The sequence below is a fragment of the Battus philenor genome, unplaced genomic scaffold (assembly GCF_028537555.1).
Source record: "Battus philenor isolate CCGP_79_NKW_IND1 unplaced genomic scaffold, ilBatPhil1.0.hap1 SCAF_18, whole genome shotgun sequence".
Taxonomy (NCBI): Eukaryota; Metazoa; Arthropoda; class Insecta; order Lepidoptera; family Papilionidae; genus Battus; species Battus philenor.
The window spans coordinates 13,651,692-13,676,262 of record NW_027181680.1 but is presented as its reverse complement, the minus strand read 5'-3'; the positions used below and the strand labels follow the sequence as shown (position 1 = coordinate 13,676,262).

General features: G+C 40.2%; 2 protein-coding genes across 4 annotated transcripts in view; one reads left to right on the top strand and one right to left on the bottom strand.

Annotated features, from left to right (window-relative positions):
* The window catches only part of LOC137920428 (uncharacterized), a 33,239-nt gene extending 30,270 nt beyond the window's left edge, over positions 1–2,969 (top strand). For all 3 annotated transcript variants that reach the window (XM_068763789.1, XM_068763788.1, XM_068763787.1), the window contains exon 3: positions 500–2,969. In XM_068763789.1, the coding sequence (XP_068619890.1) occupies positions 500–2,393 (1,894 nt within the window). In that variant the 3' untranslated portion in view covers positions 2,394–2,969. The remainder of the gene's footprint in view (positions 1–499) is intronic.
* LOC137920430 (transketolase-like protein 2) lies at positions 2,943–23,694 on the bottom strand. The gene is made up of 13 exons (XM_068763791.1): positions 23,504–23,694; positions 16,571–16,688; positions 13,839–14,056; positions 13,241–13,391; positions 11,538–11,765; positions 10,705–10,892; positions 9,005–9,076; positions 8,182–8,305; positions 7,463–7,611; positions 6,727–6,844; positions 6,036–6,147; positions 5,578–5,697; positions 2,943–4,661 (listed from the first exon to the last, which is right to left on the bottom strand). Exons 1-13 carry the CDS (start codon positions 23,599–23,601, stop codon positions 4,489–4,491), a joined length of 1,869 nt encoding a protein of 622 aa, XP_068619892.1. The 5' UTR covers positions 23,602–23,694; the 3' UTR covers positions 2,943–4,488.
* Positions 23,695–24,571: the final 877 nt, after the last annotated feature.

The following is a 24,571-nucleotide window of genomic DNA, read 5'->3' as shown; positions in this document are numbered from 1 at the left end:
TACGCATGTCTGGTGGCAGATTCATGTTTTACAAAAAATAATGTACGGTGCGGGGGAAGGTGGCAGCGTTAGTCACTGCCCACGTTGTTGCAAGTCAAAGTCGAGTGATCACCGCGCATTCTTCGACGAAGTCTCCCGTGGCCACCCGATTTCATGGGTTTCGATTTCATTTTTTATGGGGCAACCTCAAAGAGAGAATTTACAGTAACAATCCCCATACTGTTATGAATTTAAAAGAAAATAATTGTCGAGAAATCAGTTCAATTAAACCAAATTTACGGCAGCGAACAAGTGAACAGTGTATAGAACGCGAAGGAAGGAATTTAGATGACATTTTCGTTAAAATTCAATCAATATTTTTATCAAAACTGTGTCCAATATAATTTTTTTTTAACCTCAAAAACAAATAAGCCACCAGACACCTGTTGTATATTTTGATTTCAATTTTAACCGTGATAATGATGCACGTAGTATAATTGGAATTATATTTTGATTTCAGAGCAGCGGAAAATAAGGAGCTGTTGCGGCAGCAGCTGCTGTCGGCCAGCAGGGAGCGCGCCGGGCGGCAACAGCCAGCCAAGCCGCGGCACGCGCGCGCTCGCCAGAAGAACCGATGGAAACTAAAGTTCCACCACCAGGCGCTACCCCAGGAGTATCTGGACCACTACGAGCAGAGCCTACAGAAGGCCAACGCGAAGCAGCAAACAAAGCCGCCCGAGAAGCCAAAAGCGGAGCCCAAGGTCGACGACGACAAGTTCACAAACGAAACTTTTAAGTCTTGGGCGCAGCGCCTCGCCGCACCGCGTGACGACCGCGCGCCCGCTGCGCGCCACAAGCACGACGATAACAAGAAGAGCCCGGCCATCGCCCCCAGCAGGATCGTCACCTACGAGGACCTGCCTTACATGGGGGAGATGACGCTCAACAACTCCAAGCCTCGACGCGGTAGGAAGCCAAAGAAGGCGGACATCTGCCATCTTATATACGAGAACTACGGGACCGTAGTGCCGGGACAGCCTGCGAGCCGGCAGGACATCTGCCCCCCGCAACGGAACACTGAGCAACCGACCCTCGTGCAGAAGACCGACCTGCAGAATAAGATAATCTGCAACCTGTTGGAGCGCAAGCTGACGCAGGAGAACAGAAGGCGGCTAGAGAGTCAGTCGCCGCCGCGCCTGTGCAGCCCCGACGCGCCCATGCCCGACGCGCCGCGCACGGCTGCCGGCCCGCTGCACAGTGACGACGAGCCGCTCAACCTCTGCATCAGGGACTTGCATGATCTCAAGCTGCAGATACAGAGGAAGTTCGGCAACATTTACTCGTCGCTGCCCGAGGTCAAGAGCGAGGTGGACGCCGACGTGGCGGACCTGAAGGCCGAGCAGCCGAACGCGATTTCGGTGATCCAGAGGAACACTAGCGTCGCGCCGGCCACGCCCAGCAGCTCGCCCGAGCCGGCACGGCGCGCGCGCACCGCATCGCCCGCGCTGTCCGAGCCGGCGCGGGCCTCCGCCGGCGCAGACGGCGACGACAAGCTGCCCGGCTACGTGTACTGGCCCCACGCGGGCGTCTACATGCACCCGCTGGCGCTGCACACGCAGCTTCTCTACTACCAGCGGCTGGCGGCGGCGGGGCAGCTGCCCGCGCCGCACGCTGACGCCGAGCAGGCGCTCTCCGGCGCTACCTCCCCTACTACCCCCACCTCCCCGGACGGAACTAAAAAGCTCGTACTCAAACAAATCTCCGAGCTACTGGACCCAAAAGTCATTAAGCAAGCGGAAGAGGCGAGAAGTCCCGACAGCACTAAAATAAAAAGGGCTTCACCTAATCCCGCACAGGGTCCTGTGAAGAGAAAAAGGTCGGCTATCTTCATCCCACCTATGCCCACGAAGACCTCGAGCACACCGACCACGGAAGTCAGTATTTGTAAGTTTAAATTCACCGGCGGCTCCAAGCCCTCGCTACAGGAGAAGAAGATGCTTTCAGTGGACTCCGGCGGAAACTTCCGTTACTACAGCGGTACGGGCGGCAAGGCGAACAAGAGTTGTGAGAGCATTCCCAGAGAGCCTGCGCTTAGAAGCGAAGCTTCCGTGGAATCGTCTACGTCGGTTAAAGTAGAAGACCAGGTCGCCACGTCCGCCGGTAAGGAAGACATGAATAAGAAAAAGAGAAAGTCTCGAAAGACGTTACAGAGGGAGAAATTAGAGCAGACGTTTAAGGAGAAGGGGTTTTTAATACAAACTCAGCAGCTGCAGTCTGCGGAGGGAGCGACGTACTGCAAGTTCAGACAGCTCAGGAAGTTCACGCGCTACTTGTTCAGGAGCTGGAAGGACTACCTTCCCGGGGAGTTGGACGACAGGAGCGAGGAGGGCCGGAGCGCTGCGGATTGGGGCTGAAGTGCGATCGGGACATTTCTTGAGAGAAGTGCACGAACTATTTTCATAATGTTGTGTGACCAGGGTCGGGGGCCCGCCTAGCGGTCGCTGGATGCATTTATATCATAAATACTGTTGTTTAGCATAAGTACTGTGTTTTGATGAGGGGTGTAAAGGTTTCGAGGGCGCCTCGTGAGGGCGGCTCGCTGAAGTACAAATCTTGTTCTAACGCTAGGACTGTCTTTGTAAGATATTAATATTTGGACGTGGCGTGTTGTTCATTAACAATAATTGATATGCAGTCGTTGGTGCGCAGCGCGGGTCGTTGGTCGTGTAGTGTTCACGTGACAATGGTTCGTCACCCGCTACGGTGTTTGTTTGTGCGTACTTGCGTGGGCGCTACAGTTGTTGTGTACGTGTGGTGTCGTGTCCAGTTGTTGTTGTTGTGTACAAGTTGTTCGTCCCGGCCCGCGCGTCGCGAGTCTGTCTAGTCACTAGTGTAAGTTGCGCGCGACGGCGGCTGCACGGTTGTTCGGTGCCGTATTGTTTTTACTGTTCAAATAAAACACATTTATATTTAATAAAACTTTATTAAAAAAATTAAAACACAATGATCCTGTGATTTATTTGAGAAACAACGCCCTCGTGCCGATAAACATTTATCACTCGCAACGCGTTTAGTAAACATTTTCAGTGATTTCGTAACCTCGTATAAGTCTATTAAAACTGTGCAAAAACAACAAGGAGGGCGTCGACCCGTGTTCCCTCTCCCCCCACGCCCTCCGCATTGTGCAGGAACTGACAAGCGCTTACCCTATTACCAAATAAAGAATTATAAAAGCGGCATGCAGGAAGAGACTGTAGACGCGGCTCGGATACGCCCCCCATTGAGTGAACCGACAACAGTCAAGACCGGACGTTGTGGGCATCTTAGGGGGGAATCCCGTGCCCCGCAGTGGGCCTCTGTCGGCTGACATGATGATGCAGGAAAATATGAAATTGAGTACAAATAAAATGATAAAACTAATAACGGGCCTGAACTGTGTAGGTACAAGAATATATATACCGGTGGCAAGCCACCCATAGACCATGTTGTTAATGCGGAATGATAATTTGGTGTCGGGAATGCTTTATGGACTTATTAAGTAGGAATGTAACAATAAACACAAACTGATATTATTGTCATCAATAGAATGCATACCGTGTGGAACATACTGTGGGTATAACTAAAACTGAAAAATTAGCTGAAATACACCTAGTATCCAGTATGTTTCCTTCAAGAAATTTCTTCATAAAAGGTTTATTGATAGGAACAGATAAACAGAGGACAAGAAAAATTATGAGCCTCAATAAACAAAGCTTTAGGTATTGCATGCACGGTACATATCTTCATTTAATATCTGCTTCAGTTATTATATCAAAACATATAATTAATGTTTATATTGTGCCTGTCTATAATATATAAATGCTAGTTGATGTGACAATATAATCGTCAACAGAATGTATATCCTTACTTGGCTACAGTAAAACATCTCCAAAACTTGACACAAGGCACTTGCGGTACGGCCAGTAAACGTTCATCAAAACTACATCCGCGCAGAGCACGCGCACTTTGAGCTTTGTAACAGTCTGATAACTAAAACAAGTTCAACGTGGAGTATATAAATGCCGACGCACAAGAGGTCCGTCCGTTCGGAATGTGGGTCGCGTGCTCTGCGCTGCACAGATATAAAGAGCGACGTCGGACCGCGCTCCACACGCACGCGCGGCTTTACACAAAAGTATAACAAGCAACACAAACGGTGCGATTCGTTGTGCACGGGTGCGCAGCTTGTTCATAACTTGCGTCGCTTCGACCGCATCTAATCTACAGGGTGCTTTAAAAAACCTATGTAATAATAAAACGAAAATTGTGCGGCGGCTGTCAGATCGCGGTCGACGTCGCATAACAATGTTATTCTTACACGCTAATGGAATAGGCAGGGTCATAACAATATGACATAATTTATCACAACTTTAGTTCCACATTTTTTGGGTCAGTGTTATGGAAGACTCGAGACGGATGGGCCTGCGCGGGGCATGAAGCTAGGCCCAGCGCTGGGCTTGGTGGAACGCGCTAGGCGTTGAGGAGTGCTTTGGCGGCGGCGGCCACGTGCGGTGCAGACAGGCCAAACATGTCCAGCAAGGCGGCGGGCGGGCCCGAGCGCGGAACACCCTCCACGTAGATGTGTTTCATAAGCACGTCGCGTTCCATCGCCAACGCCGACAGCACCGCCTCACCCAGCCCACCTGCGCCCAATACTCACTAATTAACAGAATCTCACAAAAGTATCGAACACCCAAAAATAACTAAAGTCAACTATTAACAAAAACAAATGGTCGGCATACATAAACTAAACTGCCTTCATATCCACTCACCATACTACACTATGTGCCATTCATAAAACAAAATCGAAATTGAACTCGATATATTCGGTCTTTCCTTTGATAAGTTAAAAAATGTCTGGCACAGTACATATTATATAATTTTATTATTAAATGCCAGTTGTACGTCAAACTCGATATTCTTGAAATAAGGACTTGAAATTGAATTATAAAAAAATGTAAGCTAAATGTTAAGGGATACATGAGCAGTAGTAGTCTAGCAGTTAAGGAGTGAAACTTGCGATAGTAGGTCGCGGGTTCGATTCCCGAGATACATTTTGTGCATTCATTATAAGGGACACAAATCATCATCATCATCCTCTGTGTGCAATAATATGACACTGCGGTCGCCAAGCTTAGCGATTATGATATATCTACCTATAGATATATAAGAGGGAGGTATATGCCTTGCAGTGGGCGTCTATGAACTGAAACGTAGGCAAAAGTAGTAAGGGAATGAGTGTATCGGCTAAGCAAATGTAATAGTTAAGCAATTAGTGATGAAATAAATTGTAAATAATCTGAGAAACCAATTTAACTCGTTGGAAAGCTTATGGCCTAGCATAATTATGTTATCTGCTAGCATACAAACCCTCCTAAAAGGGTTACAATCCTTATTAATAAAGGATGTGAAGCAGCAGGGAGGGTAAAGCCCTGTGTAATTATCTATTAAGTAATATATAATTAAGATAATAATTACAGGCAGTGTCTTAGACGCCTGCTTCCTCTTTGTCCATACTTTATACAGGGGGATGTCGGTTTAGTCTATCAGGGAACGTACCGGCTTGGTAGTGGTCCTCGACGACGACGACGCGTCCGCCGACAGCTCGCGCGTGCTTCAGCACGGCGGCCGCGTCCAGGGGCTTCACAGTGAACGGGTCCAGGACGCGCGCCTCCACGCCTGCGCACACGCAACATTAAAACAATGTTCAAGACATCTAATTCAATATTTTAAATTACATAGAAAAAAAAATCAATGTCATTTTGCTATGGGTGACAGAAGTAACGGAAATTTTGGATAAAGTCTCGTGGCCAAAATATTTTAAGAGTCACACACTTCAATTGATTTTACTTTTTATAAAATTATTCACTTCTAGTATTCTTGTCATGACAAGCATAAGTGGTCAGTGTAAACTTTCCAAGTGGATAATAACACGAATAGGGATTTTGTTGAGGATGAGCTAATCCTACTGAGCATGATCAGGTCTAACGTAAGGGAGAGGGGGAGGGGCCACACACCCTGCTGGTGCAGCGCGGCGGCGGCGGCCAGTGCCTCGTGCAGCGTCACGCCCGCGCCGATCAGCAGCACGCGGTCGCTGCTGCTCTGCCGCACGATCTTGGCTTGACCCACCTGCACGCAATATAAACACAACTGGTCATCACCCGACACAGAATTTGATCACTTTAGAACAGGAGAAGGCGGCAAGCTGCGGCCTTTTCATAGATTATTTGTGACATATTAAACATCTTTATTGAAAACAAATAATTATATACTAAATTGAAAAGAATTAATCATCACAAGAAAATTAATATATTTGAATTTGTTTTAAATAAATATTATATGTATAAAAATTATAAACCATTTTACATAAATTCTAAATACGTATTTAAGAGTGGCTTGAGAAAAAAATCTCATTTAATTTAATGGTGTCCGAGACATTAAACAGAGAATTCACATCATCCTTTACACTTCACAACATTTATGTAAGTGTTACCTATATTTACCTCCGAACACCTATAACAGAAGTATTTTATATCCCACCGTACAATGCTAATTTCTACTATCGCTACAAGATTTCCAGTGTGTGCAACAATTACAATCAACTTTATAGAGACATAGCCGAAGACATTTTTGGTTATTCCGGAGTCACGTTTCATACAGTGTATAATGTCTTCAGCTGGAGAGGGTGCAGTCATTAGGTGCAGTTACCTTGAACACCTCGTCGTTGGGGTAGATGACGGCGGTGTTGGGGCGCGAGGTGCGCAGGTAGCAGATGCCGCGCGTGTTGGCCGCCAGCTCCACGGCGCGCTCCGTCGACACGGCGTCCCTGTGCCACACCAGCACATACTCGTATTAAACCACCGCCTCCAATACATTAAATTACACCCCTACTCTACATGTAGCTCTATACAAGCGTTTCCATCTGAGTACTGACTCATCACTATGTCTCTGGAACTGTAAGGCTTAGAGAATTGAAATTTGGTAGAAATATTCCTTTTGGCAATTAGAGATAAACTAAGAACAGATTTTACGATATTTGACCGGTAAGCGGGGTTAAAAGGTGTTCATTAAAAATCAACCAGAACATTTTTGACACGCTAATAATAACTACCACTAGACTACAAGAATGGATTTCATGGATTTACACCCAAAGAAGACTTTGCGAGCCTCGCGAAGCCGGCGGGGAATATCGTGTTAATTTTATCGTTTTATAAGGATAACAATACCGATATGTTACGTTAATTGACGATTTGAAAGTGCTTGTAACAACCTATTTGAATAAAGAATATTTTGATCATAAATTATTTTTACTTCGTTCTTCACCACATCATACATCACAATTTTAACATTCCTCGTAGCTGTGGGTTTGAGAGTTTCATGTTATCAGGTACATACATTGTCCTGACAGAAGTAGTCTGGTTTTCATAAGAGAAGGTATACTAACGAGGGGTAGAAGATGGTGGCGGTGGGCACGGCGCGGAAGAGCGCCAGGTCCTCCAACCCCATCTGCGAGGGCCCATCCTCGCCGATGCTGACGCCGCAGTGCGAGCCCGCGAGGTTGATGTTGGACTGGCTGATGGCGCCCATGCGGATCTAATACCAAAAAATATGGTTATAGACGTGAAGAAACTTTAAAAGAGGTGAATGTATAGCACATTTGCTGTCAATGTATTGCACACCCTTACAAAAAATGTGTCAGAAATAATAAACAATATATGGGAATGTTACATATTCAAATTAATCATTCCTCGCTATCTGAGTACACATTTTTTACTGCCAGAAGTTTGGCCTGTCACATTCCAATAAAAAAATAAATGAATGCAACATATTTCAGTGATCACTTTATGTATAAAATGATCACCGAACCCCATAGGGTTGCCTTTCTTAACTACTGTCAAATTAATCGTCACCCGATATTTTATAGTCTAACAAATAGTATTCCTACATTACTTTACATCTTTAAGTCTATATAATATTATACTTCCTACACTTTCTAAACTTGGTTTACACTGCTGCCCAAGAAGGCAATTGTACAGGGCGCTTAGCCTAAAACCTCTTTTAAGGGCTCGAGGGCTACTGGGAGAACCTCGGCTCGGGTCGATATATACTTCAATTTCACCGGATTGGACTTCTATTGTCAGGTAAATAAGGTCTGTCTCATACCTGGTCAAAGGTGCGCGTGAAGAAGGCAGCAAAGGTGGACGCGAAGGCCACGGTGCGATCGCGGCACGCGGCGCCCGTCGCCACGCCCACCATGTTCTGCTCAGCGATGAAACACTCCACGAACCTGCACAACCACAATGTTCGTACAGACTGTCGGGTCCAATCAAAACAATCCTCCGCCTATATTATTACACACGACAAATACATTTAGATATATTTAAGGTTCCGCAAGATATCTAAGAACTTACTTTTCTTAGTTTTAAATCTAAAATTTAATGTACATTATTAAATAAATCTTATCATAGCAATCAAGAGATTTTAGTAAATCCAAAGGAGTGGAACTTTGTAGACTCATTTACACGATTGACATAATGTATAAATCAAATATTATAAAAATTTATTTAAAAAGTGCAACTGTTGAGTAACTGGCAGGTTTTTCTCAGCAGATCAGCATTCTGAACCAGTGGCAGCTTACTCACTGATTGCACTGACCTCTTTGACAAGATAAGATATGATAGTGTGTGTAAATGGCCACTTGAATAAAGATATATTTAATTTGAAATACACATGGTGTGAGACAGAGAAAGAGAGAGAGGAGTAGGGTAGGAGTTGTAATAATTCACTCGATATGTGCGAATTCAATCCTTGCTTCATTTTTCTTTATTGTTACTTGCAGTGGCCATAAATATAATTAACATAGTGTATGGTCAATGTCTGAGCAAGTCGTGACCACCTCTAACCTTGACCACTAGGTTTCCACTGTACGTATGGTGCTTGGAGTTTGCTTCAATTAATCTATATGATGTAACTTAAGTAAACTCACCGCTCAGGGTAGGCGTTGCGCAGCTTGTCGCTGAACGTGGAGTTCTTGGTGTCGCCGTCCAACGCGATCACTCTGCGAAAATAATATCAATTAGTTTTTAATCATATTTTATAATCAGACATTTTCTAGCAGCAAATTATACGAAATGCATGCCATTGTCTAGTTATGTGTTTAGAAGGATGTGTATATGAATAAGAAAGTCCTTCCATCTGCTTCAGCTCTAAAATGAGGATTGTTTTGTTTTTATTAATTGATTTTATAACAACACAATGTGACAAATCTAAAAATACAGCATACATAATATATATATATATAAATATTAAATTTAAAAAGATGAGTTACAGAATAGAGAACAAAAGAGATAAAGTGGAATAGAGATGTTCGAATGCTACTGGCCACGTCGACCGACAGCGGTCGAGTGAGTACGACAAACGTTTTATTGTAGCACGCGGCCCCGCGCGACGCAACTAGCGAGCTGCGGACATTGGGGCGCGTGCGGTTGTCCCTCTACTGCAGTTATTAAAACAAAATGTTTTTCGATATAACACGGTACCGTATTCTTGTCCAAATGTGCATGATATACAAAAGAAATTGCAGCTTTAATGTCAAAGGAAATAGTGAACATGAAAAATGAACAGTCAGTAGTGTGGTGATGCATAAGTTTATCGCTACATTGGTGATGAAAGGTGAGTTATCAAGCCAGAAAGTTATAAATTATATTATTCTTAACAAAAGTAGTCACAATAGTTTCTAGTATAGTATTTAGTAACGTGATTGTGTATAAAAAAATAGTGTAAGTGGAGAAAATAAATTTGGTTTGCACTTATACTAAACAAATAAACATTTAAATTTGCTAGACAATGTTTTGCTTCAATATTAAAAGTTAAGTCCATGTGAACTATATTACCATTCCCATCAATAATATATTACTAATAATATGAAACACTTCAACATGTTAATTATATGTATAAATCTGAAAGAATATACAATAACAGCATTTATTTGCTTTAAAATGTAAGTAAAGGCTGTCATTACACGGAAACTTAATTGATCTTTTATTACATTGGGCTTCTGACATAGTTCTCTTTACGTCGCTATATTCCAAAATGACTAATATTATTAAATGAATACAATAATGTGAGCGACTGCCTGGGATAGCAATATAAAAAATAATTTCCTATTAAAATTTTATAATTTTGTGGTTGTCTTTGAGAAAATGATCATTAAACATATAAGAAACACTGTATTTAAATTTGCCAGTTGATCATTGATAATCGATTTAGTTCTTGATTCTCTCTTGGCTTGTTCCTACGCTTCTTTTACTTCATTTGGCTTATTTATTTTGCCGCAATATTTATACATTTTGCGTAGTACAACGCGTGGGTGAGTGAACCCGCACAGGTCAGCGTGTAGGTACTGTGCGAGCGAGACAGCGCTAGGGATTAATGTTTGACGTACAATGGTTGGTTGGGTGATCCCCATCATTTTTATGACATACTTTTTGCCTCCTTGAACATTTTTATTAATTTATAGTAAATCGTATATTATTATATGACAGAGTGACAAATTTTGTTTAGCACAGATGCTAAAACCCTGGAATGGGCCTTTACACAATACTGGGAAATTTACTTTAAAATGAAATTAGAGTTGGACTAAAGGGATCGCACGAGCTGTACCAAATTTTGAGGGTAGTGACCAACCTCATGTTGGTGTCGGCGATCTTCTTGAGCGCGGTACCGTACGCGAGGCGCGTGGCCACCAGCTCGCCCTTCTTGTAGCTGGGCGGCGCCGACAGCGACACGTCCGCGATGTGCACCGCCGGAGCCTCCGCCAGCGGCGCGCGCGGCTTCAGGCTCAGCGACGGGTTCTTGATCTGGGACTGCAGGTGCTGGACCAACAAAACAACAACACATTATAATGACTTTTCTACTGACTAACGTCATTAATCAATTATCAAACTACATTTCTTGTCTTCCTTTTAATCACTAAAACTATGGGGATTATTAATTACAGGTGTAAAAGCTTTACAGGGGTGAATGTATGATACACACTGTACAAACAAATAGAGTGATCACTACAAAATTTGTTACTTTCATTTATTTTTAATTAACTATTGATAGTACGAGTTTACAATAATTAATTTTAGTATATTATTATCAAAATTTTCTAATATTATCTCATTATTTTTAAAACTATGGATTTTTGCACAAGTGTACCATACATTGACAGTAAAAGAGTTAAACATGTAGGGTACATTTTAATTTTCAAGTACTAAACTAAAACTATAATTTAAAATTATTATTTTGTCATTTTATTATGTAATAGAAAATGTTATATAAAAGTACCGTGAATGGTAGAGGTCTCTGGAGATCATCGGAGCTCTTCAAGGAGGGGCTAGGAAAGGCGAGGGATATGTATATTCTAAGATCAATTTATATTTGTTTTATATTAAAATACAGGGAATTATATAGTTGTTAATAGTTAATATTATTGTTTTTTAGTTTTATTTCAGAGTGATAAAACCTTTTCATACCTTGATAATCTTCTCCCCTTCGGCACCCAGCGCCTTTCCGTGCCAGTTCTCCGCATCCTCGATGCCGGGGAAGCCCCTGCCCTTGAAGGTCTTTGCGACGACGGCTGTGGGCTTGCCGCTTACGGTGGCTGCTTCGTCGAACGCCTTCACCAGCTCCGAAACGTCATGCCCGTCCACGATGAGGGTGTTTAGACCGAAAGCTTTCAATCGGGCAGCATATACATCCATCTATTGAAATTGAATACCAAGAGTTATATACAGGAGATTCATTGTGACCAATTGTGCAGGTGCAGTAGGAAAGGAGAATTAATAGAGAGGAATAGAGTTTGTTCGAATGCTACTGGCCACGTCGACCGACAGCGGTCGAGTGAGTACGACAAACGCTTTGCTGTAGCACGCAGCCCCGCGCGACGCAACTAGCGAGCTGCGGACATTGGGGCGCGTGCAGTCAAACATGTATAGATATTTAATATAACATTGGCATGTACACAGACACTCAGAAAAGCATGGAGATTTAATCAGCAATGAGATTAACGCGAATCGGCAAGTTGAAGTGGCAGTGAGCAGATGATAGCACGCATATGGTCGCTGAGGGTTTCAGGTTCTGGAGTGGAGACCAGACTGGCAAAAAGGATGTCTACCTACATGACGGACAAACAAATTTGTTGGGATTGTCTGTAGACCACAGTATCTACAGACAATCCCAACATGTCTGTGGATAAAGGTCACTTTCTACCGTCTCTAAAGGAAATCTCTGTGGGAGGCTTATGTTCAGTGGACTATAACTGTAATGATGTTGTTGATTATACATTATTGTTCAGAACTTCTAAGTTACCTTAATGAATTGCATTACAATTAAAGATATCTATATTTGCCACCGTTATTTACAGGCTCATGGCTGCTACTCGAAAACCTTTCAGCCCCAACCGTCATCGGCCGCACGAGCGATTAGCCCCGCCTACTGCCACTTCATACGTCTTCAGAATTCTTCGAGCTTCGAGCTACGTCGGTGACCTCGGCTGCCAAGGGGCAGATGTCCTTATCTGAACTGAGCTGCCACAGCGAGTATTAACAGGAACTCGATTGGAATTATCTCCTACATTGATTCATGACCACCTTGTGCCCACATTCTATGCAATAAAACCAATATCAATCGATAGGTAATTTTTATCTCAAAAAGTTAATTACGAAATGTTATTATCCGTCGTGTTACGTGAGCGATCACGTATTGCAGAGCGGTAAGGACGTAAACACACGATATCAGGCGACCTCTGACCGCCATATGCCTTGCGAGGCCTGTTGCCGAGCCGACTGACACATTTTTAATCATTAAGCAACTATGATTATTACGAAATAGTATAACAACATCAAAATAAACTGTTGTTTTTGAACTACATAAGTCTTGGTAAATCTAACCTCATTTATTAACTGATTTAACTAACAAATGTCATTCAAAGCTTTTTTAAATATATTTAATAACAGTTATTGTGTGATATTATTATTGACTTTGATAGAATCTATAATCAAATTAAGTTCTCACATAATGCCATCCTTCAGCTTAAATACATGGTTATGAGGGTTCACCATAAAGAACCCGCATTAAACTCAAGTTTTTTTTTGTATAAATTTCTTTAATGGCCTCCTTCAGTTACGTAATATCATACACCACCAGCGGATTGACTTGGACACATGAAGGTATTCACCTGATGCTGCAGCGAAGTGGGCTCGGATTGGCCGAGACGGTTGACGTCGAAGATGACCACGAGGTTATCTAGCTTGTAGTGGCTGGCGAAGTGCAGAGACTCCCAGATGCTGCCCTCGGCCGCCTCCCCGTCGCCCACCAGGCAGTACACCCTGCCGGTTAACAGTTTGTTTATATGACAAATATATAGTACACACTGAAAGTATATCATTTCGTAGGTCATTACACTTGTTTATAAGGGATCCGATTAATAAGGTCAATTATAACAATCAAAATTTATGTGATTTATTTTTGAAACAGGAGAGAAAAATACCAATGTAAATGATATTTTAAAAACAAAAATAATAAAACCGTGAATTTAAATCAAATAACGGAAAGTTACTAGTTGATTTACTAATATTAGCAACCATCACTCAATTATAACTTGAAGTGAACCGTTAGAAAATTTTGGACGAATCGACATTATCACTAAAATTATGGTTGAATATTTTTCAGGAACACAAGGGTAATACCATGTCCGTGGGACCGAGCGACGAGTCCGTGATATTGAAATGAAATGTATCAACTTATTTTGTAGCAGCTGCAGTCGTCGCACTCACCTGTAGGGCGCCTGGTCGAAGTACTTGCCGACGTAGGCCATACCGGCGGCGACGGCCAAGCCCTGACCCAACGAGCCCGTGCCCACGTCCACGAAGCTCAACCTTGGGGTCGGGTGGCCCTCGAGGTCGGAGTCCAGCTTACGGAGATTCTTCAGCTCGTCCACGGGGAAGAGGCCTGCCTCTGCCCACGCGGCGTATAGGATGGGTGCCGCGTGGCCCTGAAAATGTTTTTTAAATTATCTCTCAGCATAGGTCTTTTCCAAAAATTGTTCTGTTCATCTAGTGGGGGCCAATCGACACAGCCTCCATCGGCTCCTTGACGCCACTCGAGAACCTCTTGGTTTATCAAAAAACCTTAATTGTAAATTTGTCCTATCCACAAACTAAACTCCTTCAAATGACTATAATCTAGTAGTAATTTAAGTCGTCTTTATTTTTTTTCATCTAAACTTTCAGTGCCGTTACGCTGCACGCCATAGTGTTAATTCAAATGTATTCCCAGTGTAGTGAATGACATTTGAGACAGGCTGTACCTAGTAAAACAGTCGGTTTTATTTTAACTTCGCCTATATAATTAATCATCCATTAAAATTATTATCATTATCTGTTCGTCTAATTGAGATGATTTTTTAAGCAATGTAAAAAGACACGCTTAATTCAAGATATAAGCACGTGTTGTCTTACAGATCCTAATCTTCAGTTCTGTCACTATCAGGGCCAGTAAAAAGGAATAAATGTTAAAAGTTGTGAAGACAAACAGATTGAAAATCCTTATTTATTTTTATATATTACTGAAATAACACGAGATAACTATAGATACCGAGTCGAAAAGGTTTGGTCTGTGTGCAATTTCGGACAACCGAGTAATTATTAACCAGTTAGAACTTGAGATACTTTCAGAATGTAATGGCCTATATAGATGGCATATGTAGATTTATAAACCTTTTGGGTGAATGAAATACTTCCGTAAGTTCTAGAAAGTTCGCTGCCGGCGCGCGATTAGATATAGAGTTCGTGGCCTTCGCGTTATCTGCCGCACCTCCGCACCTCCGACGGGAGATCGATTGCTCGGTGGCCATGCGATGCAGTTAAACTTTGGATGTCGACTGACAGTAGGTAGGTATTGAATATGAACTTGTCATGTAATTATGCAGCTTGTGTTCAGAATTTATTATATATGTATTGAAAAGTAAACTGTTCACAAAGTTTTTTAGGTCATCTCACAGAGGTCTAAAGGAGATTCGTCGGAGAACTACATTGTGAAGACAAAAATTTGAGGGTTTACAATTATAGTGAAAATATACAAAGGTTGACTTGGCTACGCAAATTTTCAATTAGATTTGATCTTCACATTTTTTGTAATTTTGGGAATATGGTAGAAATATAGCTGCACGAGTACCTAAAGCTAAATTTTGAAACTGGTCCATTATAAATATAGCTGGGGAACTAGTTTTGCTTGACTTGTGCTCTGTTCCTATTTCCACGGTTAGGGATATATGGCACCGACAGAAACTTTTCAGTTAGATCTGTGTTTGAGTGCGAGCTGTACCTTGGCATATTGTGGCGTAAGCAGTGCTTGGAACTGGAACTTGGAACATCACATTACACGTGGAGGGGTGAAACACGTGTGTGATTCGCATTGTTTGCCGCATACGCATTTATCAGCGGGCTGGCAGGCGGTACATTTTATTGCACGACTACCACTGCATGTGCGGAAGTGGCTAAATATTGGTCCTTTTCTTACTTAGGATGGACATCCGCGAGGTAACGTCTGATTCCATTAAATATCACATTACTCCTTAAAGGTTCTTATCCATAGTATTTGGTCGAGAGGATTTCATAATATGTGCAATCCTAGTCCACCGGCGCCCCGAAATCTGTTATTCGATCGTCTATTCGTCATCAACCTAGGTCTACGTTGGAGACTTTTATCAGACAATACTTGAACTCTAAGGAGGCACCAATTAATCAAAACATGGAGTAGTCGTGTCAGTTCTTACGTAACCTCGCCTCCGCTGGATTTAAAGACTTTTATGATTCAATATCATCTCGGTGAACTAACAATAGTTATTGGATGCCGGCATTGTCTGAGCCTACCCGCTTCATGATGGAGTAAATTTATCGAAAGTGATAAGATTCATACGGAATGTACAGAAACAAATTGATAAGCTTAAAAACATCAAATTCACAGCTCGATTATAAATCCGAATCTTCGGAAGAAATCCAATTTGGTATTACAAAGACCTAAGATTACTATGTTTCCCTGGTGACATTATATGTTATGTATCGGCTTCATAGGACGAGAGGTCAAAGTCAAATCGGTGCCAATGTGCTCGTGAAATCTACGAGGACAGTTTGATTTTGTTTTTAAAGTATATTTTACTATACAATACTAAAATGTTAATAATAATAAATTATCGTGAGTCCATAAATTAGTGACAATTTTTACTTAAAGGCTATGTTAGTAATGGATTAGTATTTTGTATATTTTAAACAACAAATCAAATACAAAAACTAGTACAAACTGATCAACAAATTTAATTGAAGGTTTTTGGCTGATTATAGAGAGAAATACATTAAAAAGCAATTTTAAAAGTAGACATAGACTTCCGTAAACACTGGCACAAAAGAGGCGAGTCATACCGGCTAGAAATCCTTAGGATGTCATGTCTGCTCGGAAGAATACATGCCTGACGCAGTGTGGGGAAAACCCAAAAAACATGACTTCTTACCTTGGAGAGGATGAAGCGGTCGGCGGATGGGTCACGCGGCGCGGACACCTTGTAGCGCATGGTATGGAAGAACAGCACCGACATGATCTCCGCCATCGACGAGCATGATGTGGGGTGCCTGCCGAACACACGGATCATCAGCATCGATTGTATTGACGGTTCGATGAAAGGAATCGTCCAATTCTGGACATGAGTCTCTTCTCTGCAGAACCGTTGGTTTGGTGTCCTCTGGCGACCTGAACGTCAAAGTCCGTCTATCCACATAACGGATGCACGCCCTACGCTGCATTTGCTGATCCATGTACCACGAATACTTAGAATTAATTTATCTCCATTGATAATTACATATCGATTAAGAGAATTATTTTTATAAAGAATACAAAAGAGTATCAATACATCTTTTAAAAAATTGAATAAATTTTATAAAAAATATTTTCAATATAAGAGCTACACTTTCAAAACATAAATTTTAATGAACGCCCTGTCATCCACTTTTCGGGTGAAATTCCGTAAACTATATCCTTAGCTTTCTGACATTCGGTTGGAAAGATTCGTGATGAGCAAACACATCGTAATATCTTGTATAAATATATATCTTGTCATATCAGCCATAGACCCCCGCTGCAAACCATAGGCCCGCTTTAAAATCATCACAATAGCATATACAGCGACTCTGCGACCTTCAAAAAAGGTGTTGGTTTACAACACATATATATTTGTTAGTAAAACAGTCGCAATAATCAAATTATATGTTTGGCAGCGACGAAAAACAATTTCTATAGCGTGTATATAAGTCCTAGTATAGCCGGGGTCGTCGCCCGCGCTGAGGTCGCGACCCGGTCCTCCACTCCCTCCGTTGCGCGTGCGCAACTACACAGCAATAACAATAACTAGGAGGAATTTCAAAGTCTTTGGCTTTCATATAGGAGTTAAGTTTTTTTCGCCTGATTTTCTCAGATCTGAGACTTGTCATCCGAACAGGCGTTACATTCACCTCGACGTCGATAGAAGATGCATTCTATCGAAGATTTGTGAAAGAATATTATATTTGAATATATTGAGGCGGTTTTTTTGGCCGCGTATTGACTTCTTGCAATGGATACTGCCACTCTGAGGTCAAGTTACCGCTTCAGTTCGCAAGTTGAAAGGCATCCTAATATTTACCTTCTTAATAAGAAAAGGACCAATATTTAGCCACTTCCGCACATGCAGTGGTAGTTGTGCAACAAAGTGCACCGCCCGCCAGCCCGCTGATAAATGCGCATGCGGCAAACAATGCGTATTACACAACTGCCACCATCAAATCACTCAACACGTGTTTCACCCCTCCACTGGGCATCTTCAGGAGTATGTTACACAGAGTTTTCTGTGTTTGGCAGTAATCGGAATGTGCGGAAGCTAAATATTGGTCCTTTTCTGACTTAGGATGGACTTCCGCAAAATAACGCCTGATTCCATTAAATATTTACCCCCTTAACCAGAGGTACTTAACTTTCGGACTGTTATAAATATCTACAGGACTCGTATTTCGTAGTCAAAAGTACCCTACCCCTTCCAACCTGCAAAATCTTTACCAATAAAGTAATATTCAATTACTTCCTAATAAAAAAAAAATATACAGGGTGTTTGATAACGTCAATGTAATTAGGTAGTGGTAGTGGTAGCGGATCGGGTAGTGGTAGTGGGTTCGCTTCCCGAGATATAATCTTATTATTCATACATGATTGTAACTTTTCATTAACAAATTTCTAGAGGATGAAGTAGCAGTTTCCTCTGCGTGCAATAACACCACATTGGAATCGCCATCTGCCTGCCTAATTTGTGTATTACTCGTACGATATACCCCCTCTTAGATATATCTAGGGGAGGCAATTGGTAATATCTAATCTAATCATCGTGCACAGTGATCGCTCTGAAATGTGTTACATTAATTTATTTTTCTATTAGAATGAACCCTTAATTTTAGGCAAAAAAATCTCCAGGGTCATAGTAAACAATAATTGTAATATGTAGTTGTAATAGAATTTTTATGACTTTTTCTTCTAATATATGATTAAGTTATTAATTCTGAAACCTATTTGGTTAGGGTGTACCATGCAATAATTGAAAGCAAATTAAAGTACATATACAAACTTCGATCTATCATTATACAGATTAAAAATAGACGAAACTAACGTCAGTAGACCAATTTATTTAATCTGTGCAGCTACTTTTAATCGATTTAACTTCTTTGCGAGCCATCACTAGCCGGCACCGTTCGGGTTACATGCTTGCTTTCGTGCTTATCTTTATCTTCTTTTTTTGATTTGCTTATCTGTATCTTTTTTATACTTTGAATATTTATTGCGTTGCCAGTGATTTAATGGCAAAAAGCCCGTGACTCTCGGTCACCTAAAATAAATATATATTTGAAAACAGTTGACGCAAAATTAATGTCATAATGTGAATGCGCCTTATTTTTTGCAAATGCCGGCAAATGTCACTGCGTTTTGACATTTATGATGTATATATGCCATGGAGTATATCTGCAGTCATTTGTATGAATTAAGTTCACATTATGACATTACTTTTGCGCCACCTTATACAAGCGAATCGAAAATTTAGTTTGTTCTTTCACACAGACGAGAACAGGCTGCTTATTAAAAGTTCTGTTGACTATTTCTTTATCAGGATCTACACTGTTATTTTATTATATGCATTAAATGATTCCGTTGCCTTGAGGCGGGCAGAGCAGGCAACGCTTAGCTTCCTTAGGTACTTCAGCTCTGGTCGTTACGTCGCACGAAATATTATTGAACTGCGTAAGCAGGCGCTACATGAAGTGACACAGAGCAAAGGGGCCCTAGAGGAGACCTGGGTTTAAGCTGTCAATGATTTCAGGCATAGAGTCCCGACAAGACATCCGAGAGGATCCAGTACACAACACCTTACATGCGGGACGCCAAGTGATAATAATAGTAATAGATGCTTTAAGATTAATATTAAAGAATGATAGCCGTTGACTAACACTAGTCAAGTTCAGTGAAACAGGCCCCGAGCAGGTCGAATGCGCACCGCTGGTCGCCGACAATAGTCCCTTTAGGTGCATTGTGCGCAGTTATTCAGTTCGACTACGAAGTCACGCCAGGCTGCGCACGAGGGCAGATGCCGCGCCCATTGTGCCCACGAGAAATCGACACCTAGACTAAGTTACATCCTAGACTCATTGTCTTCCACTCAACCGTTCTGACTCGCCAGCTAAACCGGTCTAGTAGGTCACAATAGTGAGGTAGTATAAGACACAGATATTTATTATTTTAAAAGTCAAGACATTTATATAACGTACATTTAAATATGTATATATACACAGTCAACTGCCAGATTGTTGATGAGAATAACCTGACAAGAAACTAGATGGCTACTTTATAAACGGTTTTATTTAGTTCGACCCGTACGGAATTTATTTGGATCAAAATTAGAAATTGAAATTTAAGCACCTTCCCGTTGTCAGATTGATCTGAAATTTGGTACACACATTTAATTTAGATGACAATACAATATAATAAAAGCAATGACATTATAAATCTAAGATGGCCGCTGATACAAAATCTCAATATGGGTATAAGATGAAAGGGCTACACTAGTAAAACACGATGATTATGTCAAAATTTAAAATTCAAGATGGACGCCGTTCCAATATGGCGGATTAGGTACATATTTTTCCACAACCACCACAATATGGGTATCAAAAAACCGTTTAACTTAAAAGTTTTTTTTAAATGTATATAATTTAACTCTAATTCTCCAATTACATATTGTCTAATAGCCCCGTGAACCAACAGCATGACACCAATCACAGGCATGTTTAACCCCTATATACCTTTAATACAAAAATTGGCTTTATTATTGAATATCAATAACAATTAACTACACGGGAGCTCGGGAATGTGTGCGAGACATTTTTAATAAAGCCTGTATTGTTACGGTCGCGTCGCAATATAACTATAATGTTTTGTTTGTCAGCAGAAACATAAAATTATTTTAGAAACAGTATAAAAAAATAAGTTATATACTCCTAGTTTTAGTATTCAAAAATCAAATAAATCATTTAAGCACATGGTATATGTATGTACAATAAAATTAACAAACTGTTTGAGATCTGTCACTGGAGAAATTAAAAAAATATTAATACTGTATTGATGTGAATGCGTGGAATTAAATGTTGTCGCTGCTCGCTCAGGAAGCTAATTATTGTCGCGCGCTCTTTATAAAACGTATATTTGTAAAGAGCAACTGTCGAGTTTCTCGCCGGCTCTTAGCAGAACTGCCTTCCGAGCCGGTGGTACCTTCTTGTAGGCACAACAATGCCGACATTTTGTTGTTTGACAATTCGAAAGTGCTTGTAACAGGTAGTTCGAATAAAGAACATCTTGGTTTTAAATCTTAAATTAACAGTATGCAAATTTACGGTTATTGAGATTTTTTCAGGGATTTCATAATAGAAGGCTGTTTTATTATTAGTTTACGAAAATTTAGTGTCACTAGTTTAATAAACGTGTATTTGTGTAGTTCGACCACAACCGATTAAGTCGTAGTACTTTCGGACACCAATCAGAACAAAAGACAAAGTGTACTAATAAAATCAACATGATAATTAATTTTTTTAATGAATATAGCTCGATAACGATCGCGGCCGAGGTGGAAATTTTATAGCAAAAAAAAAAAATTAGTAACATGCACCTAATGTGTTTAGGCGTAAGGTAGAGATCGGCTTGAAACAACAGCCTTCGTTAATGTTATTCGATGATGTAACAATTGCGTCGACCTTGGCGATGAGAATCAAATAAAATATGAAACGATAATGAAATGACATTAGCGCGCGGGCAGTGATGACGTGGCGGCTTTCGCTCCTTCGCGGTATCTGATACTACCCCACGCGTCTCGCATCACATGGAGTCAAGACAGAAACAATATGTAACTTTTTTTTTTATTTATTACAGAATTATATTTACTGCTTTATAAAACTTTGCATTATAAAACCTAATCCAGGTTGGTCCAGATACTTAAACCTAAACTGTATGACGTTAAAAATGTTTACATATATGTACATACACAGTGGTTTAAGTTGCTCAACCTCTCGCAAGCCAACACAAAATGCAAACAGTACAAACAACAGAAGACATAAAATTATACACAGACTATACAAGTATCTCTAATTTTAAGGAGTGTAATATCAAACAGTGCCTTGGCAACTGTTCAGCAAATAAACCCTAAATTTGTGCATGTAAAATATAGGGACAACAAAAATGGTCATGCCATGGCAATTAGCCCCAGCGGCCATCCTTCATCTATGGATGTCCTCATTCCTGACTCAAATTTATAGACAAGTCCCAAGCATAAGTCTCATGGCTTGGTGAAAACTGAGTTTGCCAATGTGGTCAGCCATTGAGTAAACCAAGCAAAATTCTATAGGATAGGAATACCACTTGCTACGACTCATTACAAATATATTATAAACTTCACTTGTAAATAACCTTGTGAGATTATACCACATATAATGAATGCATTACACACACAATAGTTATTTAAAATATTTTTATCATCTCTTATAAAACTTAATACTTGTAACATGCGTATAATATATATGTAAAAATAAATGGCACTCTGAATCACAGATCTTTATAGGTTTATGATATAAAATACTTTTTTCGAATTTCTAGGGAAACAATCACAAAACCAAACATTTTTATAACATACCATTTACTTCATCTAACGCCATAAACATGAATTGCAGAATAAATTATTATTTTAAGCATGAAAGCAATAAATAAATCTTTTACATATCTGTAAAAATACAAAATCAGAAGAGAGAGTTCTAGAAGATATAATCCTTATTATTTTAGCTATCCAATGTTCACAGCTGGACATAAGTGTCCCATAGATGATAATTACAGAGAAATAAATAAACATAGTTTTATCATAGGTTGCCACTATAGTGCAATGAGTTTTATTCCATTTTTAACTAAAAAATTATTTATAATATTCCATTCAGATATAAGATTCTGTGAATAAAGTAACATACAAACAATGATAGAAAATTAAACCAGCATGTAGTGGTACAAGCTAGAGTCAGGTAAAATGCATAGTCATCATATATAATACTTTTGTAAGATTTACTTATCAATATCAACAACTAACTACTTATGTAAATATAATTGGTTAGGCAGAATCAAATTGAAGGTTAAATAAGGACAAAGTCACTTCATAAACTCTATTTGAAAATTAGCTATAAGAAATATTTTTGTTCCCTATACATTATGCATTTTGACCATTACTGATATTTAAAAATTAACTTTAAGGATTAACATTCAAACAAATGATAGTATATGAATAGTTAATTGGTACAGATGTCTCGCTTGCTTTGAACAAATAAAACTGTCTTTAAAGTTGCACATTGAGCAATCTTTTTAATTGTAAGATACAAGTGAGTAAAGAAAATGAGACAAAAATATTCCTACCCTTCCCGCGTTACGAAAAAGCATTGGTCAACCAACATTTGAATTTATAACGAAGTCGAGTGGTTTATTTAAATTTTGTCAATAGGTGACCTTTACTATCCATAGCATCGTCAACGTTATGCACAAATATGTGCATACAAAAATGTTCATTACAAAATGTACAAAGTATATTAAACATTCATTCTTTTAATTTAAGAAATCCTGTTAGAATTTTATGAAAAAAACTTGTTAGTAGAACAGCATGGAAAATTTTAGGGTTAGCGGTGTTGTGTACCACAAAAGCTACATGACCTAGTACTACAGCAATCAATGAAATTGAAATAGAACCTAGGCATTTTAACTGCTAAACTATGCATTGGCTTGCAATAGGAGACGCTTCTTTCTAACCTTCATTAGACCTTCATGGTAGTGCAAGTGATAACCTCAAACAACATACCCTGATTTTGAAGCATTTGTGGCGATGATGCTGTCGATTCTTAGCTTATTGGCCATATCCTTCAGGGCCTGAATGTCAACATTCTTGTCGCCCTTCATTTTGAATAATTTTATTTAAAATCCGCAACAAGATATCGCAAAACCACGTTTACTTGCAACGCGCCCGCTCACGCCACTCGGCTCGTTTTCTCACCGGCCGGCTCATTTAAAGGGAAGCACTCTACGCGCCGTACGATAGCGAGACGACGCGAGACACAAATAATCGATTTTTGTTGTGTCCTATGCTACAAACACATTGATTAAAAATATATATTAAATATATTTATATTTAAAAAATACATGAAAAAAATATTTATTCGAAGCAAAAATTGCGTTGAATAGAAGAGAGTTCAACAATAGTTTTTGATTGTAATTTTTCATTTGATATTCTTTTTTTAAACATGAAACACATAACATTTTAGAAAAAATTGTAGATTATTTTACAGGGGACCTTTATTTATTTGATAACGGTTTATAATATTTTTTAACTATAAACAGCGATACCATCAAATGTTAAGTGGTAACACATACTCAGGTGCCTAAAACTAGTTTCTTCTTCAATTAAAACACTCGCAACGTGTTTGGATGGAAACATTCCGCGACGTATTTAGACGGCAGCAGTATTTATTCTTAAGTTGCAGATTAAGTTTGATATTTATTTAATTATAACGTTAAGTTTAAAAATGGAACCAATGGTCTGTGGCTGTAATTCCAATAAACATTTGACTTTTAAGTAAAAGCTGCTAGGTTATATTTAAAGAATATGCCCAATGCAACATTCTGTAGTTGCTACTCTTGAATCTAAATACTTTGGCACAATTGTTTACCCGCGAATCCCTACCGACGGCACACTTTGAGCCGAGAGAGAACATTTGTTTTGTTTGTCATGATACAGCCAGACAGCATTCAAGAGCTTCGAGAGCTTCGAGTAAAGCTTTCGCAAAAAGACGTTGACAATCTTCGCCACAACAAATTGCATATTATTCATACGCCGCGCATCTGTGGGAATCTTTTAAGGTATTATTCCTAC

Bases quoted from the DNA above. Each gene is read 5' to 3' on its own strand.
- LOC137920430 (XM_068763791.1), bottom strand. From the start codon at position 23,601: ATGAAGGGCGACAAGAATGTTGACATTCAGGCCCTGAAGGATATGGCC. The intron at 16,689-23,503 runs GTATGTTGTTTG...TGTGTTCGGCAG, and splicing joins ACAAATGCTTCAAAATCAGG to GCACCCCACATCATGCTCGT. The intron at 10,893-11,537 runs GTATGAAAAGGT...TTGTTGGTCCAG, and splicing joins AAGGGGAGAAGATTATCAAG to CACCTGCAGTCCCAGATCAA.